Source organism: Myodes glareolus, chromosome 24 (assembly GCF_982192425.1).
Source record: "Myodes glareolus chromosome 24, mMyoGla1.1, whole genome shotgun sequence".
Lineage (NCBI taxonomy): Eukaryota > Metazoa > Chordata > Mammalia > Rodentia > Cricetidae > Myodes > Myodes glareolus.
The window spans coordinates 28,910,024-28,931,482 of NC_142049.1; the positions used below are offsets into that span (position 1 = coordinate 28,910,024).

At 36.2% G+C, this 21,459-nt stretch overlaps 1 protein-coding gene across 6 annotated transcripts in view; it reads left to right on the top strand.

The window, feature by feature from the left end:
* Window positions 1–21,459, top strand: part of Mef2a (myocyte enhancer factor 2A) — a 121,840-nt gene that overhangs the window by 70,272 nt on the left and 30,109 nt on the right. For 3 of the 6 annotated variants that reach the window (XM_085682647.2, XM_085682649.2, XM_048434801.3), the window contains 3 exons: window positions 14,893–15,030; window positions 16,985–17,204; window positions 18,533–18,592. In XM_085682647.2, coding sequence (XP_085538773.2) covers window positions 14,893–15,030; window positions 16,985–17,204; window positions 18,533–18,592 — 418 coding nt within the window. Of the gene's footprint in view, window positions 1–14,696; window positions 14,829–14,892; window positions 15,031–16,984; window positions 17,205–18,532; window positions 18,593–21,459 lie in introns of all 6 variants that reach the window. The other 3 variants (XM_085682648.2, XM_085682650.2, XM_085682651.2) reach the window with 2 other exon arrangements.

Genomic DNA, 21,459 nt, shown 5'->3' on the forward strand with positions numbered 1-21,459 from the left:
CTCTTATTGGCTAAATCTCACATCTTGATTAACCCATTTTTCTGATCTATTTTAGCCATGTGGCTCAGTCCCTTTTTCAGTGGGGCAGCTCACATCCTGCTGCTTCAGTGGTCTGGGCAGGAGTGGGAGGAATCAACTTCCTCCTCCCCAGAATTCTCCTGCTCTCCTTGCATCATTTCCACTTCCTGTCTGTTTTTCCCGCCTACACCTCCTGTCTGGCCAATCAGCATTTATTTAAAACATGATTGACAGAATACAGACAATTCTCCCACACCAAGCCATGTCCTGTTTTTCTTTTTGTTTTTTAAAGGGATGGGAGGTGGTACATGTTCTATTTGTTAGAAGCAAAATGTCTAGACCCGGTGTGTATTCAAGTTAAATAGATCACACAAAGGCTTGGGTTTCCACTGAGAACTTGTAGAAAAGCTATTACATAAACATAGTCTTATGTGGAAGCAATCACACCCTAAAGTGTTACTTTTGTATTTCAATGGTAATAATCTATAATGTGCAGCGTATTCTACACTTTTATTTATTGCTGTAACCAACACTACTCAGGAGCCAGGGAAATGTGTCTTCATATTTCTTGTCCTATTGTTGAAGTGAGAAATGATGATGATGACTAAAGTAAATGTGAAGTAAATGAATGTGTTGTGTTGCTGTGGACACCAGTGAGGGACCCTGAGATTACAAGGAGAGTTTTGAGCAGTAGTAGGTATAGAGACGAGGAAAGTCAGATTATTTTGTTAAATTATGTTATGATGTATCATTCCCAAGTGACCAAGGTTGCATATGGTAACTAAGGAACATTTTCCTTTTCTGAATAATTCATACTATTCTTAAATCTGGATACATATGTATCTAAGCATAACAAGCATGACACACACATTACACTGGCAGCTACATATGCATTGAATGCTTGAGTTACAAACAGCTTCTTCTTTATAAAAATAATAAAATGTCAGCTTACTTATGAGCTTACGTTCTTATTCTTAAAACCTAACATTTTGTGTTTTGAAAGGTCATTTAAACTTTAGGAAATAACCTGAAAATTATTTTAAATTTTAACTGTATTGACTATATTGTTGCATCTAACTTTTTAATTCTTTAGCTCACTGTTATAGCACATTTATTATGTGAAAGCCTTGATTATAACACAGAGATTTTACTGAAATTAAGACAAGAAATTTTGACATGTGTGTTTGTAAGTAATATCTTTATTGCTTATCTAGTCTTTTATAGTATGCCAGTAGGATAACTAGATACATGCACTAATAAATAAATATAGTCCCTTTTATAATATTGTAATTGCATGGATTGGGGGCACGGTATCTTTGTTTCTCTTTGCCCTTCTGCTTAATGTACAAAACACTTTCTGTAATCAGATATATTGGCATTTTCCCACACACCAAACAGTTCTTCATTATACACTCACTGACTACCCTCTTCATTCAGTTCTGACATTGTCTACTGGAGTTAGCGTCAGCCCTCACTGAATGATGATTCGGGCACATAGTAGGTTGTGATCTGTTTTTACCACCAATATAGTGACTACAGACCAGGATTCTTAGAACTCCATTTTGGTTTTGATAGATGTGTTAGACTAGCTCACAGAATTCAGGGAAACACTTTTTTTTTCAGTTTGTTATAAAATACATTGTAATACAAATGAACTGTCAGATGGAATGATACATAGAGCAAGATCTGAAAGGAACTTCTTTCCTTTTGAAGTTTAGTGGCACCAGGCTCACCTCATATGGATACATTCACAACCTGAGAGCTCTGATTCTTGTATTTCATTAGTGAGAATCTATGAAGAATATTAACAAAGACATACATTGTGTGTTCATATTATAAAACATGAATATACACCTAGAACTCTGCCCCCATGTGTGGTAAGAGGAGATCAAATTCAGGGCCTTGTACATTCTTGGTAGTCATTTTGCCACTGAACTATAACCCAAACCCTACATAGCAGACTTGTCTGGTCATACAAAAAGTAAAGTATATGAAGCTTCTTTTCGGTAAATTTAAGAAAAAAAAGTCAACTATATGTAACTATAAGCATATTAACTCTTAGAATATATAAATCTAGAAGTTAAAATGAGCAGTACACAGTCACCATTCATAAACATTCATGTTTGTATAAATTTGATGAATGCAGGTTTAGAAACAGTATAAGCTTTAGAGTTGTGTATCAGAATGATTATACTTACAGACATGAAGTGAGGATGTTAGCTGCTACTTAACACCTAGGATTGCTTTTTTTTTTTATCCATTTCCCCATTCCTTTTGCAGAAATCCCTGTATTAAACATCTTGCTTGTAATATTTTTAAAATACTAATTTAGGGTCATTTGAGAATGTTTGGTACATAGCAAATGTGGTCACAAAGATCATTGTGCGCATTACACACCGTTCCCAAAGAGAGGGTGGTAGTGGTGGTTGTCATCGTCGTCCCCCAGGAGTGCCACAGCAGTTAAAGAAAGGAAGGAGCTCACTTGTGTTTGCTCATCACCCCCAGTATACAGTATTTTAGAAGGAGAGATTGGGATTCAGGTGGAATGACTTGTTCACAGTTACATAGTGAGAGAGTAACATAATGAAAGATTAGCACTGGTTCTTTAATTCTAGTTTACTGAATCCAATGAAGCTCTGAAACACTTCACCATAGATTCTTTTTATGCATATCAATAACATACAGCATTAGTAACTATGCTTGCTTTCTTTACTGGTTAACAGACAATTAAAATCATTGCAGTAAGAATAATAAGCAAGATTTATTAAATTTAGTCTGATACACTTATTTTGTGTGTGTAGTATATATATATGTGTGTGTGTGTGTGTGTGTGTGTGTGTGTGTGTGTGCATGGTTGCAGGTACATGTATGCATGTGTGTGGAGCCTGAGGTTGTTATGGATGTCTACCTCTGTTATTGTCAACCTGTTTTTTGAAGAGGATCTCTTCACTTAAGGTTGAACTCAATGATTGGACCGGAGTAGCTGGAATCTACCTCTCTCCCATATTCCCACCACCCCCTTCTCTGGAGTTACTTGCATTGGTGATGGAAATGCAAACTCAGTTCTTCATGCTTGAATGGCAGACCTTTTACCCATTGAGCCATCACTTGATCCCCCTAGTCTGATAGACTCACTGTTTTATTTGTATTATCTTAGAGTGCATATTACTGCTCTAATGTACAACTGAGGATACTAAGGCACTAGTGATAAATGGAATAAGAGGATGATAATTTGTATTTTTAAAATGTGTATTTGTGTTTACATGTATGTGGGCATATATGTGTGTGTTCATGTTTATGGGTGCACATGAGAATATCTGAAGTTGACATTGGGGGTCTTCCTTGATTGTTGAGGCAAAATTTCATCCTCAACCAAAGTTTCTCACTGTCTAGCTGATCAACTTGCTGTGTAGATTCCGTGTCTCTCCCTCCCCAGCACAGAGATTCCAGGCTGGGATTGTAACTGCCCGTCTTTTAATGTGATTGCTGGAGATCTGAACTCCTGTTTCTATATTTGCACAGCAAGCAGTTTGCCCAGAGCTATCTCCCTAGTCGTGAAAATGCCCCCATTTTAGTCTTGATTTTTCCTACATTCAAATTACAAAGCAAACTGGAACTAATATATTAAAGAAAAAGTAGAAAATCATTATAAAATGCATCTATCAATTAGAGAATAAAAATGATCTTGGAGAGGCAGCTTAGCAGTTAAGACTGCTTTTGTAGATCTGGTTAGATTCCCAGCACCAGCATGGTGCCTCACAACTGTCTGTAACTCTAGTTCTAGGGGCTTTGACACATGAATAAATAATGAAAGAAATCTTATCAGATGGTGATAAAAGTGATTGGGCCAGGAATATTTTATTTAAAGCCGGTAGTTCCCAAAATGTGATAACCTGATTATGAGTATTAAATCATCAGAGAACTTTTTCAGAAATGCAGTATTTTGTACCCCAACCAGACCTAAAAGAAAATTCTTGAAGATGAGGTCCAAGAATTCTTGGTTTACTTGTTCTAAGTAGAATTGTAAATCATCAGCTTGAGGTGAACACACTTTTTTGACACTGATTATCAAGCTTTTCCCAAACATTTTATCCCCAAAATACACCCTGAATTAATTTCAGACAGTGAGCAAGCATGAGTCATAATTTTAAGAAATCTTTTCAAAGTTTAAAATAGTATACAAATAGTGGTGTAAGTTGCCATTATATAAAGAATTAAAACTGAATTTGTAATACTGTAGGATCTAGAGAATTTTCAGTTGACTGATACTTTGACTTTATAAACAACAGTGCTGAAAAATGCCACTTCACATAAATATGAAATACAAAACAGAAGGACTATGATAAGAGCTGTTTTAGCAATTAGAATTCCGTCCTCATCCCAAGTCAGCTTCATGATACAATTTGCACGTGTGTGTGCATGTGTGTGTCTGTGTGTAAGTTAGCAACTCAAGCAACAGTTCTTCACAGCCACACTAATTTGACAAATAGTAACTGATGACAGTAGAAAATAATTGTTTCTCCATGAATTATTATGTTTCTAAAAGTGCAGAAAACTTGGCATATTTAATAAAAACTACTGTACTTCAAAGTGAACAGCAGCCTTAAATAGCAGGAATGTTTCAAGCAGCTTTGGCTGATGTTCTATGATGTGATGGCATGCTCATTGCAAAGAAAGTTCAGACTGCACCCTGATCTCAACTACTATCCCCATATTTGCACAGAAGCACTTTATGTTTTGGTTTGATTTTGAGTGTTTGTTGAGGCAGTTTTCTGTAGCCCAGGTTAGCTTTGAATTCTCTTTGTAGCAGAGGCTGCTCTTGACTTCTGATCTTCCAGTCTCCACCTTCCAAGTGCTGGAATTACAGGCGTGCATCACTATGCCCAGTTTACATGTTTAATATTAAATTAATTTTTGGTCCTTGCATGTTCATAAACTTTTTATTGTTGCCATTTATTTTTTTTTATTCTTATTCTTACAAATTCCACATCTATTTACTCCATTTGGGTTTGTGATCACATCTTTCAAAGGCCTTAGATGAGCAAAGGAGAAAATAGTTCAGTGACTCTGTCTTCAGGGATCATCTGGTATGAACCATATAGCAGTGGAAGGAAGATATGGTTCCATTTGGGTTTTCTGTAAGTCTACCATTATCCTCAAAGAGGCTCTGAGAGCCACTACCCCTCACCCACCTCCACCTCCACCTCCCCACAATATAGATGAGAAATGGAACAGACAGAAGAGTATTTAAATGGAGTGCCTAATGTTTTACAGGGCTGCAGTTTGAGCAGCAGGGAAAGGGAAACATAAAGAGACATCTGAAGACAAGACAAAGCTTCTCTCCACCTCCACCCCCTCCCTGGGGCTCTTTTATTCCTTACAGAGCCTGAAGCAGCAGGATTATGACTCACAGGGTGAGGCACAGTCTTTGCAGCCCTGTTCTTTCACATCTTCCTGTGCCATCGCCTCACACAGCAGGCACCTAGTTCTTGCAATTTCAATTTACAGTTCTTATTGTGGTATCTGTTTGGTATTATTATTATTATTTGATGTTATATTGTTTATGATACAGTTGTTGGCATTTATTTATTTAGTTTTTTTAAGACAGAGTTTCTCTGTGTAACAGCTCTTACTGTCCTGGAACTAGTTTTGTGGTCCAGGCTAGCCTTGCACTCAGAGAGGTCCTCCTGCCTCTGCCTCCTGAGTGGTGAGATTTAAGGCCTGTACCACCACCACCTGGCCTGTTATTGACATTTAGTTGTGTACTCTTTATAAGGAACTATACATCTTTAAATATATTTTTCTTGAGGTTGTATTTATTCCATGAGAGATTAATGTTGATGCAGGAGAGGAAACGTGTGAAACGTCACTTTGTAATGGAACGCATATTTCCATAAAGCATGTTTTTGTGATTGCTGATTAATTTCAGTGTGTTCTTTTTATGTTCACATGTGTCAGAGATTGAACATTTTAAGTTTTAGTCATGTAAAAATGTTCTTTATTTCTTCTCTGGAAGATCTACAATATGTGAGTGGAATCTTTGTCAAGGTTAGAAGAGGAGGTAGTAAGGACTGGAAAAACGGTCAGAGAATGTTACCAGTCCATTACAAAGTATGCTTGGAGAAGGAAATGAATTTTTTTAAAAAAGAGGGGGAGGTAAAAGCATGTCAAGAAGGTAGTTTAGGTGGAAATTAGGAAAATGTAGTTGGCATGTTATTGTAAGTTGGTATGAGCTAAGTATAGCTGAAGTGTGGTGTTAACAGGGAGATAACTAAGACTCGAGAAGCAAGCCAGATCCTCATGACTTGTGTAAGGCTCTCTTTATCTGGAAATTTGGCTAGCCACTGAAGTAGTGCAATAGAATAGCTGCCTAGGTTTCATAGCTTGGACTTCCTTGGTGATAAGTTGTGTTGGAATTATAAGATTACTTTAAAAGGGGGGTGCAGAAAAAGATAGAAAAGGGTAAAACATATTAAATGTAGTATTATTTCTGTATTTTTAACTTATTACACTGGTATTCATCATACTGTATGTCACATATGTTAAGATACTGTGATTATAATGTTAAATAGCCACATTGCTGTTGTTATCCTAACAAGATACTGTTGGCTATTTTATTATCTTAAAACTGAATTATTTTTATTGTGTACTCTTCATTGAAGTTTCAAAGACTCTATAGACTGATGTTTTCCACCAAATATTATTTATCACAATATGTATATTATATTACTTCTAGAACTAGATGATTATTTTAGCTCACTGACCTAACCTTTTGATGTTGCAAAAATGTAACATGAGGGGCCGGCTTGTTGGGGTTTCTGTCCCGCCCGACACCCCACAGCCGGCAAGTCCCAGAGAAAATCAATCATACAGAGATCTCTATAAGTTATAAAGCTGATTGGCCCATTAGGTCAGGCTACTTATTAGCTCTTATAACTTATGTTACCCCATTATCCTTATCTACATTAGCCACATGGCTCCGTACCTTTCTCAGCTGGGCAAGTTACATGCTGCCTCTTCGGTGGTCTGCGCAGGAATGGCTGAGGAAGTTTCCTCCTCCCTAGCCTTCTCCTATTCTCATTGCCCCGCCTCTACTTCCTGTCTGGTTGACCCACCTATGCTTCCTGCCTGGCCAATCAGTGTTTTATTAAAATATGATTGACAGAATACAGACAATTCTCCCACACCACAGAAATGACATTTACAGAATTGACTCTTGAGAATCATTTGACATTAGGCAACCCACCTTTCACAAATTATAGGGAAAAGCTCATTTTTAAAGTAAGCTTAAGTTTCTGTGTTGGGCTACATTAAAAAATGTCCTTGACTGTGCAGCAGGACCACAGGTGGACATGCCTGTGTGCCTATAAAATATAGTTTAAATGGTTTAAATGTAGTTAGATAGTATTTCAGTTCTTTTACATAATTGACTAATGCAGACATAAGCTTTAGAAACGGGACTCTTCAAATATATAACTTAAAATAAAAGTGATAAAGATACAATTTTCATATTTTAAATTATACTGTGACTCAGGTCTGAAAGTTTATTAGTGCCTTGACTATATAGGCAGGAAAGTATCTTCTCTTGTGTAGATTAGCTTTGGCTTTTGATTTTATACACTAGCTCTGTATCTGTAAAACATGTCAAATGATAGTATAACATTTGGATATATTAAAATATAAATGAATAACATAACGTTTGGGTTTCGTTTTATTTGACTAACTCACTTTCTTTAACATGTATCCTAAGGGCATTCTGTGACGAATCTGACTCAGTGGCTAAGAAATGGATGAGGAAATGTGTTAACTCAGCCAAAAATTGTTTCTTGTAGTTCTCATTTTAATTTTTGTACAATAAAACATCTGATGGTGAACTTTTTATGTTATTCTTAAAGGATAGCAGTTTATAAAACTTAGCAAATAAGTAAATACACTGTGTGTGTAAGTCTTCTTGAATATAGCAGGTTGATTATCCATGTTAGAATTTACCTTTTAAAATTCAGTGGAAAATATTTTCCTGCATTGCTTTTTTTTTTTTACAGAATCTTTATTTTCACATTTTCTAGATTTAAATTGTTATTTCCAGAATCTACCTTGAAATCTTTACAATGTGTACATTTTTTACAAAAGGAACATAGGAACAACAACAGCTATTATTTGTATAGGAATTTGGAAAATCAGATTGATTTTTAAAATTCCATTAGTATTCATATAGAATTACTGTATAACAGATAATTAAAAGTCATATTGGTATTTCTATAGGTGACATATTTAAACATATGTTACCAATGTAAGATAGTAGAAAATAATGCTTTCCATGAGTAGGCACTTAGATGTTTAGATGTTTCAGTTTAGACTTTTTGTAGGCAGAGACTGCTTGTTCATTCTGGCCGCCCAGATCCAAAATAATCACACAGAAACTATAGATTACAATACTATTTGATCAGTAGCATAAGCTTATTTCTATTTAGCTCTTACATCTTAAATTAACCCATCTCTATGAGTCTGTGTATTACCATGAGGCTCTTGGTTTACCAGCAAAGTTCTGGGGTGCATCTGTCTCCTTTGACAGCTACATGATGTCTTCCTGACTTCACCTTCTTTCCTCCTTTATCTGCTTGGAATTTCTGCCTCACTTTATTATGCCCTGTTATAGGCCAAAACAGCTTCATTAATTAACCAATGGTAATAAAACATTCACAGCATACAGAGGGGAATCCTACATCAACTTTTTATCTTATCATTTGCTACTAATTAAAAGTAATTTTTTGTATTTAGCGTTATGACTAATATTTTGATATTCTCATCACTTATTGAGTTTTAACACTTACTAAACTCAGTGTTTAATAGACAAGGGAGAAAAGTATTAAAGTTATAAATTTTATGGGCTTTAACTGTTGACTGAAGTAATGCATTTAAAACCTTTTTGAAAACTACTCTTTCTTAGGCTACCTCTTGTTAAAAACTGAAGACACAACTAAAATTGTTCATTGAATAGTAGGAATATTTTTATATCACATAACAGAAACTTCAGCAGAATGCTAGACTTTAGGCTTTGCTAAGCAGACTAGGCTCTGCCTTGCTCTTTCATCAGCTTTGTCTTTCTGCTTAGCTCTTCATGATGGCAAAGACAGCTTCAGGCCTTGATCCACATAATATTGTCATAGGACTGTCTAACAGACCTGATCGAAACACTCTCCATCTGGGCTGGCCAGTCTGCTAGCCATTAGCCACAAGTAATTGTTGTATTTCAGAAGTATGCTAGTACAGCTGAGCTAATAAATTTTTAATATTGCTCAGTTTCAGTTTAGGTCACATTGGTCAGTGACTAAGCACCAATCTAAAGTATCAAAAATAAATCAGGACAAATATTTCTCTGCAATTTTTTTTTAAATGACTTAGTTGTACTGATTTTGAACACGTGCCTTCCCCCACATTCCACTTTCAGGTTTACTAGTCGTGGTAGTAGAGAAAGGATGGGATATTCCACCTTTGGGAGGTGGTTTCACTGGAATCTAGACAGTATGATGTAGTACTAGACATGTATCTCAGTAGAACAGATTAGAGTTCTCAGAATGGACATTCCCACATATGTGGTACAGAATTCTGTTGCAGTATGTGGCTAGAGAATTCAGTGGGTAATAGCTCAAAAGGCAATGATGGCATTTGCCCTGTACTCTCCGGGCACCAAGGACGTGTCACACCATTGTTGTAGAATATTAACCTGGAATGATAACCAGCATTTTCAGAGAAAGTTATAGCTTTAAAATAAATTCATCTGAGTAAAAGGTTGCTATTCTGGAGCTATATAGACTATGGAAATTGTTTTCCTTAGTTTCTTTGAGATATAAAGAATGTTGTCTTCATATATGCTTCTGTTTACTGGTCATCTTCGTGTCTTTAGTTATAGTACTCAGTAGGTATAAATTCCAGTGTGATAATTATTCACAATCATATTCAACTTTTCTAAAGCTTTTAGTAACTTATATGAAGTACTCCCATACTACCTGGTATCTATAAACTATTGTCTAGAGATATCCTTCACTGTTAATAAAATTGGGTATATTTTTAAATTATTTATCAAAGTATTTAGGCATACTTAAGATTAATCCACTAATCTGTTTTCTCTGCCAACTAACTTGCCTGTTTGGGCATTTCATTTAAATGAAGTCATACAATGTACCATCTTTTGGAACTTCTTTCACTTACATTGTAACATGTATCAGGACTTCTCTGGCTGAATAATATTGCATCTGCTGCTTTGAAGTTTGTACAAACTTCTTTGTATGGGCATGTGTTTTCATTTCTCTTGATGTCTAACTAGGAGCAGAATTTCCTGGCTTATATGGTAAGCTCTGCATTTAATTTTTTTAAAGCTACAAAATTCTGGCTTATGTCTAATTGAAAGAAAACATAGTAAAAATATCAACAAAAAACTGGATTTGGATTTCATGAGAAAAATGTTTCATTTTTTTATAAAATAATGACAAAGAGAAATTGGAAAGCATTAAATTCTTCTAGACATTAAGAAATGCAAAAACCAAAATAAAGAACTCAGTATACCTGGTGGGAGTGGATTTCTCATTGCTGCAGAGAGAAGTTCTGAACTGAATGAAGAAATTTTCTGTAATTCAGTTTGAAGAATTAAAGAGAAAGAAAATATTAAGAGGTAGATTGTTTTACAAGATCTAGGATTGTTTAACAAGACCTAACAACCCACTTGAAATTGGCATTCCAGAAGAAGATGATGGAGGATGAGAATGAATATGAGGTGGAGGAATTATTTGAAGTGATAATGGCTGAATTTTCCATGGTTAGTGAAGGTTTGTTATCTGCAGACATACAAAGTCAAAACTTAAATAGTTAAAAAATAATAATAAGACGTCAATAAGACTGATTATCTTCAAAATAGTGCTGATTGTCATTAAACAGCAAATTAAATCTGGAGTCATTAAAGTAACACCTTCATCTCCTATACTTTTAACTCCTCTATTTGGAGAAAATAATGTCAGGAAAGAAGGTTAATAAATCTGTAAGCCATCTTTGCAACGAAACCCTGTATGCTTTGGCAGAAGTTACCAAGACCAAATAGGGCTGCCCCCATAAAAAAGTAGTAGCCATTGGGTGACCACTGCAGGCTTCATGTGAACAATGAACATTTTTTCCAGCAGTAAGAAGCCTAAGGAGGTGTTCTTAGTAAATTTTGTTTTGTAAAAAGTAAAAAGGCAAAGTTTCTAGGGTTTGTTTGCTTGCTTGTTTTTTAAGTGAGAGGTAAAACAGAACAGACAGATCAAGAGTTAGAACTTAATGTTTGTTCGTTTGCCTTTTGTTTTTGTTTTTGTTTGTTTTGTTTTGTTTTTGTGAGACAGGGCATCTCCGTAGTTTTGGAGCCTGTCCTGGAACTAGCTCTTGTAGACCATGCTGGCACTGAACTCAGATCCGCCTGCCTCTGCCTCCCGAGTGCCGAGATTAAAGGTGTGCACCACCACTGCCCAGCTTGTTTGCCGTTTTGAACTGAGCCTCGGTATGTAGTCATAGCTGACTTGAAATTTAGTATCTGTCCAAGACTGGCCTTGAATAAATGTATGAGCTACCTTGATACGACTTTTGAAGATACTCATTTTTTCCTAAATTTTTATGTACTCAAAATAAACTTTATTAAAAGAAAGCTGTAAAATTATGTTTTCTCTGAAAACAAGCTGTGCCTGATTACTTAGTGTACCAATCCTGGAATACAAGACCCCCAAAATGGTTTTTATAGAGGGATATGGTAGGGAAGAAGTGCTACTATTGTTTTTACAATTCTTGCAGTGAAACCTATCATCATAACACTAAGACCTTAAAATTCAAAGAAGACAAAGCCTGAGCACCACCTACTTCTCACTGAGGTAGATATGTATAGAATCATCGAAGAACTGGGGAAGAAATGTGAAGACATGCCAAAATTACATAGACAATAAATGTCCCTTCAGTGGTTAAATGACAACAGATCACAAGCCTCTGTCTGTTCTCACTTTTATTTGTCGAGTAATGCAGTTGTTGAACTGCTTAAGGAATACAGCCGAGTGAAAAGTAGACTGAACATCGGAAAAAGTAGATGCTAGCCCTGGTTCTGCTATCCACTAGCACCATGGTGAGCTAGAGCTATGGACACTGGTGAGAACACTGAAGTTGGCCGACCTCTTTGTGCCTTGACTGGCCTTGTTAATAGATTGCAGCATTCCACTTGTTAGTACCAGAGTCAGGGGAGAAACTTTCACTGCTATGCTATTTGGTAATGATAAAGAGAGAAAAAGTCTTTTTATGGTAGTTGGGTTCTCAAAACCACTCTTCATGCTTGATGATAAGGAGCAGAGTTGGCTGTCAGAGCTGTATTAGCTTATTATCTACAAAGCTGATACTGCCTCTTAAATTCCCTCCTTGTGCCAGGAACCCATCTGAAATGAAGGCTTGCAGAGCTGGAGATGCAACAGCACTTTACTTCCTCATAAGAACAAGAGAGTTAGACCTCTTTTCATAAAATTAAAAAATGCACATAATTTAAAGGCAGAGTTGTGTTGTTTTCTCTGTATATTTAAAAATACTATGAGGTACATACTTTGAGGTTGCTATTTATAGAAAACAATGGTAAACAATTCAGTCTACAAAGAAGAGCAAGGCTAATTGGTGTGTGTGTGTGCGCGCGCGCGTTTATGTTCGTGTGTATGTGCTCGGAAGACTGGTGGTTAAAGTTGGTATCTTTCTGGGTTGCTTCTCTGGCTGACTTTTTGAGACAGAGTCTCTTATTGAGCCTTGTAAACCCTGGGCGTCTTCCTGTCTCTGCTGCCTCAGGTCTGATGTTGGAGGCATGAACCACTACACCCAACATTTTCAAGGGAGTAATGGAGATTGAGTACATCCTCAACTTGTGTAGTAAGCACTTTACCAACTGAGCCATTTCCCCAGCCTGGAATTATGAACTCTTTAAAATGCATGAAAACTGGGGGAAAGTACCCAGAGATTTAAAGTTAAATGATCAATTTCATGATGAGATTTATGTATTCTTTTTATTAGAGCTGTGTAGATTTTAAGGGTTCAATGTGTTCCATTCTTGGTGTTAATAGTTTCACTACTGATAGCTACTACTTTAGAAATTTGGCAGGTAGAACTTGGTACCATGGATAGTGAGAATAAATGGACAGACAATAGGACATTTTTTTCACTTAAATACAGATAAAAGTACTTTTAATATAGTTAGACTGTGACTCTATAGAGCTTAAGGTCACTGGGGGAATAAATGTAGTGTTCATAACATGCTTTATGTTTAATGATTGTAATGAGTTTCAAGAGTTGTATGTAGAATTCCTAACATGAGAAGCATTTGGAGAGGCTAGCATGTCTGGCTTATAAATTTTAGTATGTAAAGATAAGCCATACTGTGTGAGGTAAAATTTCAAAATCATTTGAAGAAATTTAAGAATAAGTTCTCAAATCATAATGTTCTGTGGATACATTATATTTTCAGGAAAAAAAACAAGATTAAAATAAATAATCATTGCAAGTCAAGTTTTGCAGGAAACTGAGATCATTTATATTACATCTAAGTTAATCACTTGCTGGTGACATGTCTGGCCTAGCTCTTTTCTGTTCCAATAGTGGCAGGTATACTCAGGACATTTTACTGTAGTGCTATTTTTGCTCTAGAGTTCAAAACTGTCTTGAGTGGTCAATAGTTATGCCTTAAACTGAGTGAGATACATCAGAATTTTAAAATGGAATTAAACATTGTAAAGGTAAATTGATATTCTATTATCTTTAAGCCCTTAGAGTTTTTATTCTTTTAAAAATCAGATAATTAGATCTTATTTCATGATGACTTTTTCTTAAAAGAGAAGTCAGAAAATTAACCATCCATTATATTTTTACTTCAGAGTAAGAAAAAAAAAATGTGGTCCAGGAGAATACTTCATAGACACTCAAGAAAGTTATCTAATAAATCAACTTTAGATTAAAGCAGACTGAAGGAACTCTAGAGAAAAGGCTAGCAAAGGAGAAAAGGGATGTATTCTGAGCAACTTTTCACTACAGATTTTAATGTATATAAAGTCCCTGAGAATGTTGACATTCATCATACATAGCAAAGATAGATTGTTGATAAATTAACATTGGTTTGAGGTTTTTATATTTTAAGAATATGTGGGGAAATGATAATATAGAAGAGAACAAATTAGTAAATTATTGGGGTTCTGTGCTAACTCCTAATGAATAGAATAAATCATGATGTATCGATAGAAAGGAATGCCAGTAGATAAAATGACAGAAATGACCTGTGCATAGAGATATGTAATTTCTCAACACATCATTTTGATAGATACTTGTTACATTCTTACTATTTTACTAACCATATTCTAGCTGTGTCCCAGAAAATAAAGTGATTTTAGTATCCTCTAAGCACTTGGAAAAGGAAGAGTCCAAACAAGAAAATACCCCACTTTCTTACTGTGCAGTGGGAGAGCTGTTTGATCCTGTCTTGGGCTTATGTCACCTGGAGAATGTAGTATATATTTGTAGCCATTTGATAATCAGTCAGTGGCTCTTAAATAATGCCGTTTATTCGACCTGTGCTCTCTTAACACATTTACACAAAAACTCATGGAAAGTTAGTATTCTTTTTTGTGAATTTTCCAATTGTATTTCAGACTTTAAGAAAGAAAGGCCTTAATGGTTGTGAGAGCCCTGATGCTGACGATTACTTTGAGCACAGTCCACTCTCGGAGGACAGATTCAGCAAACTAAATGAAGATAGTGATTTTATTTTCAAACGAGGCCCTGTAAGTACTTTCACTTTACCGTTGCTTTTTATTTGTTGATCCTTTTTGTTAACTTCATATTTAGGCTCTGAACAAGAAGGAACACAGAGGCTGCGACAGCCCAGACCCCGATACTTCCTATGTGCTAACTCCACATACAGAAGAAAAATATAAAAAAATTAATGAGGAATTTGATAATATGATGCGGAATCATAAAATCGCAGTGAGTACTAAAGTATGGTTTGTGCTTTTATCATGTGCATGAAGAAATTGACCACACATCCTACCTCATTTTTAACAGAGGATTGGTGTCAATAAGTATAAGAGGAAAGAAGGTGTTTTTTAACTCTTTTTGGTTTTACAGAATTTGGAATGCCAAAATCTTGTAGTAATAAATGTTGAGTATCTTAAATATAAAAATGAAGAGAAAATGTCCTAATTCAGGTTCTGCCACTAATTGTCCTTTATATCTTTACATAAGCTATCCATATATCCTGAATTATAGTTGTTTGATCTGTGAAGTAATGAGATGGCTCACATAATTTTAAGGTTGTTCTAGTTTTAAATTTTCCTTGATTTTAGTATAAAGTATATATAAGGCATTTATAGAAGGCATTCCTGTCTTTCCTATATTCATATATACATATATATATATACACATATAGTTGATCCTAAGAATGCTAAGTGTTAGTTTAGCTTGTTGCAAGTTTTCATGCCTCTAAATCATCTTTACCTATTTTATATAATTATCTCTATTTTAGAAGAACTGAGCTGACTGTTGAGCTCTTTATACTATGACCCAAAGCACTGACCAGCAAGAACATTGACTATATTATTGCTTTTTTCTTATACTCTTCAGCACTAAAGAAGAGGACTAGGTTTTCTTTAAAGATACTCTTACCCTTAAACTAATCACATAACAAACAGTACTGTAACTTTCTGTGCACACTTACCTAACCCTGAGAAACAGTCCATTTTGAGCTTACCGGGCTTGTGTCCAGTGAGAACCACCTAGGTCCATTGCTGTAGATCTGCTCTCTAATTTTGTATATGTAGATATAGCTGATGTGGAACCAGCAGATTCCAGTGCTGGCATGTTGGTTCTGTCTTTTGTTTTTTTTCTCTCTTTTCATTGTCATAGTTGAATCTCTTGAATTATGCCCTGAAGAATAATATGCATTATATGTCATTTCTTTAGAGCAGTTCTGTAGGAAGAATCACATGAAAATAGCTTTAAACAAATTTTTAAGCTAATACCATTATTTTTAAAAGTAGAACAGTAGCAAATAAAATTTCTCTGATCTCACAGGGATGTTGTTCCCAGAGTTAAACTTTAAGCTTTAAGAATATAATAAAATTGTTTCATCATTTATTTGTTTCTTGACTTTCCACCCACAACTTTTAATTAAGGAGAAGCCTGCTGTCTATTATGGTCAACAAATGTATTAAAATTGGTCTCGGGAGGAAATGCCAGAGGAAACTAGGAAATGCCCTTTCAGAGAAAGCATGAAATATTTTGAAAAGAAGATAGCTTTTATAATGTTTATAATTTAATCTTTATACAATTTTAAAGATACCAAGACTCTATTCTAGCTTGGCAGTAGTTAATCTTATTGTGTAGGTGATTTCCTTTTTATATTTTATTACATAGAAATTACATTGTGTTCTGTGTATAATTACTTGACTTTTCTAGTTTAAAAAAATGTCTGTCAGTCAAATCATAATGAACTTATTCATAATATCCTAAAATTGATGTATTAAGTTAATAATATATATACACTTTCCCCTTTGGTTATGTTTGGGTTCCCCCAATAGCAATGTAATGTTAAATTGGTTTGCACTGGAGTTCTAATTAATGCTTGCTTGATACCTGATAAATTTTGTAATGTCTAAACTCAACAATATTATTTTAATTTCAGGTTTTAACTTTTAATTTAATCTCTTTGGATATTTGAAACATACTGTATAGTTACATTATCATATATGTATCAATGTAAAATTGAAAATAAAAAAGTTCATGTGAGGTATATTCATGCTCAAGTATAATTCTAGAGAATATAGCTTAACACTGCAAATGGAGAAGCTGTTCCCATACTCTGCTTTTAATAATGAGAGTTAGTTAAAGTCGTCTAATGTTGATGAAAATGAAACCAATAGTTTTCTCTTGTTCTTTACAGCCTGGTTTGCCACCTCAGAACTTCTCAATGTCTGTCACAGTCCCTGTGAGCAGCCCTAATGCTCTGTCCTACACTAACCCAGGGAGTTCACTTGTGTCACCGTCTTTGGCAGCCAGCTCAGCATTAGCAGATTCAAGTATGCTGTCTCCACCCCCAGCTACGTTACATAGAAATGTATCCCCTGGAGCTCCGCAGAGACCACCAAGTACTGGCAGTGCAAGTATGTTGTGAAGTATTCTGTTCATTCTTTGAAAAAGAGGAGAAGAAGTGAATTGTTGACAGAGAAAGTTTATTCTCCTTAGTCTTAACTTTATTGTCAGGCAGTGTGGTGGCGCACGCCTTTAATCCCAGCATTTTGCAGAGGCAGCTGTAAGTTTGATAACAGCCAGGTCTACATAGTGAGTTCCAGGACAGCCAGGGCTATGTAGAGAGACCCTATCTTTTTTTTTTCCATTCAAAAATTTCCACTTCCTCCCCTCCTCCCATTCCCCTCCTGTTCCCCTACTCACTCTCCTCCCTCCCCCTCCAGTCTTAAGAGAGGGTAGGGTACCCTGCCCTGTGGGAAGTCCAAGGCCCTCTCCCCTCCATCCAGGCCTAGGAAGGTGAGCATCCAAATAGATTAAGGTCCCAAAAAAGCCAGTACATGCAGTAGAAACAAGTCCCAGTGCCATTATCAATGGCTTCTCAGTCAGCCCCCATTGTCAGCCACATTCAGTGAGTCCAGTTTGATCACATGCTCGTTCAGTCCTAGTCCAGCTGGTTTTGGTGAGCTCCCACTAGATCAGGCACACTGGAGAGACCCTATCTTAAAAAACAAAAACATTCAAACAAAAAACCCACTTTTTGTCTGGATAAACAAGAGTCACTGTTGCATAAGTTCATTTTAAGTATTTTTTTAACATCCGTGGGAAAAACGTTGTTGGGCAAAGTAAAATAGTGTGGATAATGTGCTGTTTATACTTTTTCATTATCATGGGAAAGCCATAATGCGACAGGCAGAGAATTTAACTTAAATGTTGCAAGCAAAGATTTAAAGTTGAATGTGAACCTCATATTAGAAATAAGGAGTGAGCGTATTCTCTGCATCTATCCCTACTGAGTTAGTTCAATAATTCATCAGCAGTTCACAGTGCATTTGCCACTTTAGTCTGTGTAGTTGAGTACCGCCTTCCCGAGTCCTAGGTTTAATAGTGCTCTATGGGAACTTTCTTCATTCTTGTCAGTATTTGCTAGTTAATATTGATACACAGGATGGCGGGTATATCAAAAGCTTAATAGGTAAATTCATTTACGTGTACACTATACATAGACCCCCCCACAGCAGATGTGTAGTTAAACATGTTACATATGTGTGTGTGTGTGTGTGTGTGTGTGTGAAGTGTGAATTACATCGAATTATATATTAGTGCAAACTTTAAACTGAGCTAGTTTTGTATTGACTTGATTTTTAGGAATAGAATGTGGGTTATAGTGGGATGACCTCATTTGACTGTGAAATAAAGAAAGCCAATTTTTATTCATTCTTTCTTTTCTCCATAACATTGTTAGGTGGGATGTTGAGCACTACAGACCTCGCAGTACCAAATGGAGCTGGAAATAGTCCAGTGGGTGAGTGAATTCCTGTTTAACTTTGCTGATGTCTGTTTGATCTCAGCTACTACTAAGTACTGTCCTAAAACAAGGCCTTCTATCTCTAAGGGACAGGTTAACTATCAATCTTAACAGTTTCTACAACAGCCCTGCCTCATCACTTACACATTGACTAAGTTCGTTCATTCACTCACTCATTCATTCATTCATTCATTATGTATTAAGTACTTCCTTTATACCAGGCATTACTCTTTCCTGTTTCATGCACACACGCACACACACGTCATAGTCTTGCCCACATTCGCCTTGTTTCCTGACACTGCTCTATGCCCACATATCCTCCTACCTTATTGTTCTCTCTTTTTTTAAAAATAGTCCACTGAGTTCCATTAGTGCTATCTACTTGCCAGTGAGTGTGAGACCATTCACCAGAGCATAAACACCATGCCAGCAACTACAACCCTAAAGAAAAAATGACCCCCCCCCATAGCTATTAACTGCAAATACCTCCTCAGCTAGAGGAGGAGTCCTTCCCTTATCCATGGTAGAATGTTGAAAGGCTTGATCTTGTGCAGGTATTCATAGCTTCAGTGAGTTGGTGAGTGTGATGGCCATGTCACGTCTGGAAGACAGCAGACAGCGTTCCTCAGCACTCCTCCCCATCCTCTGGTTCTTTCTTACATTCTTTCCACCCCTTCTTGCATGATGTTCCTGGGGCTTGGTGGGGAGGGTGATAATAAATATCCCATTTAGGATTGAGTACTTAGCAGTCACTTATTCTCAGCACTTTCATTAGTTATGAGTCTCTTCATTGACTGCTGCCCACTGCAGAAACAGCTTCTCCATCTAAGACTGAAAGCAGCATTAATCTATGGGTGCAAACACATATTTAGAAATCAGTTTGACAGCCACCTTTCTGTAACTTCTGTCACCACTAGAGTTAAATCATTGGGAAAGTACTTTATTTTAAAACAGCATTAAATGTTTTCAGAAATTGGAGTACTAAGAAATGTATGCATACTATTCAAGTTAGAGATCCAAGTGATTCTCTTGGGGATCTGCTTTGGTGATCATACGTAGAATATTCATGGTTTGTCATAGTTACAACCAAATAGACTCTTTCACTTTGGGGTTATTCCCAATGTGTGTGGAATGATTAAATACAAAGCCTCACACGTGCTAATAAAAACACTGTTGAGTATCTATATTCCCAGTATACTATGCACAGCTGGTCCTAAACAATAGATTAGCACCATCTAGTTAAGAAATAAAACAAAAAAATGGTATGATGCAAATATGTTTTTTGCATATTTCTGGTTCACTTGACTTAGGCTCCAGCCTTCTGAGTCTTGATGGTTTAAAGATATGTCATAATGGGGTTGGAGAGATGACTCAACAGTTAAGAGCACTTGTTGCTTTCTTGGTTCAGGTCCTAGCACCCATATGGAGGCTTACAACTCCAGTTCCACAGGATCCAATGCCTTTTGACTATGCTGGTAACCAGGCATACATATAGTCACATACATACATGTAGGCAAAACACTTATATGCCTAAAATAAATAATTATAAGATGTATGTCTTTCCAGCCCTAGCATGTGGTAAAGATAATAATGATTTTGATATTGTATCTGCACTGCATTAAATGATATTTTAGTGGATTTAAGTGGTTTAAAAAACTGCTTTGGGGCCAGGCGGTGGTGATGCATGCTTTTAATCCCAGCGCTTGGGAGGCAGAGGCAGGCAGATCTCTGTGAGTTCAAGGCCAGCCTGCTCTACAAGAACTAGTTCCATGACAGGCTTCAAAGCTACAGAGAAACCTTGTCTCAAAAAAACAAACAAAACTACTAGGGGACTTAAGAGATCAAATGTAGGAAATATATGAAGGTCTTGCTATCAGTTATTCATTAGTACTACTGCACTTAGTGCATGTTTGTATTCAAATATGTATGGTTTATTTAAATACCACTCAGTTTTATTGTCTGAATCCAATGTACTCTTTTCATGTACACTTACACTTCTCCTCCTGACACTAGTAAGACAGTGTGTTTAAAGTCCACCAAGATTCGAGAGAGCCTTGTATACTCATATTACATTGGGCTAAGACTGCAGAAGGCTAGAATCTATGTAAAGTGAACCAGAAATAAACAGTCCGTAACTACACTATTTGCAGCATACATTTTTTTTTTTTAGTAATTCAATGATATTGATCTATTGTTTAGAACCTGTTGTGCATAGTAGTTTGGGAATATAGGTATTCAGTAATGTTTGTTTAGCATGTATGAAGCCTTGAATTAAATATTGCACACACAATGTTTTAGTCAGAGTTAATACCTTGGTGTGAGTGTAGTACCTGTAACTGTAGTACCCCAGAGGTCATGTGGGACAAGAGAATCCTGTATTCTAGACCAGCCTGATGCACACAGCAAACTGTAGTAAACCTGAAATTCAAATTAAAGTGCCAAGAATACATATGACTTTCATTTGCTGTTTCCCATCTGATACTGCCTTTCATTGGGACTCCCAAAAGGTGTGAAGCTGATGGTCTTCATATATGTTTTTGATACCTTGTAAATTAGTCTTGATATAAAGGTTTGAAAGATTTCAGTGGTTATGAAATGTCTGTGCCTGTAAACTGCTAATCCCTTTCCTGAGGCTTTGTCTAAGGATGTAAGCTAGTGGCTGGAGAGGTGTTTTAACAGTTAAGAGCATTGGTTGCTCTTGTGCAGGACCTAGACTCAGTTCCCAGCATCAACATGGAGGCTCATGCCCATCCATAACTCCATTGACTCCATTTCCAAAGGATCTGATGCCTTCTTTTGGCTTCTACAAGTTATCAGGCACTCATATGGTACATAGACATTCATGAAGGCAAAACACTTATTCA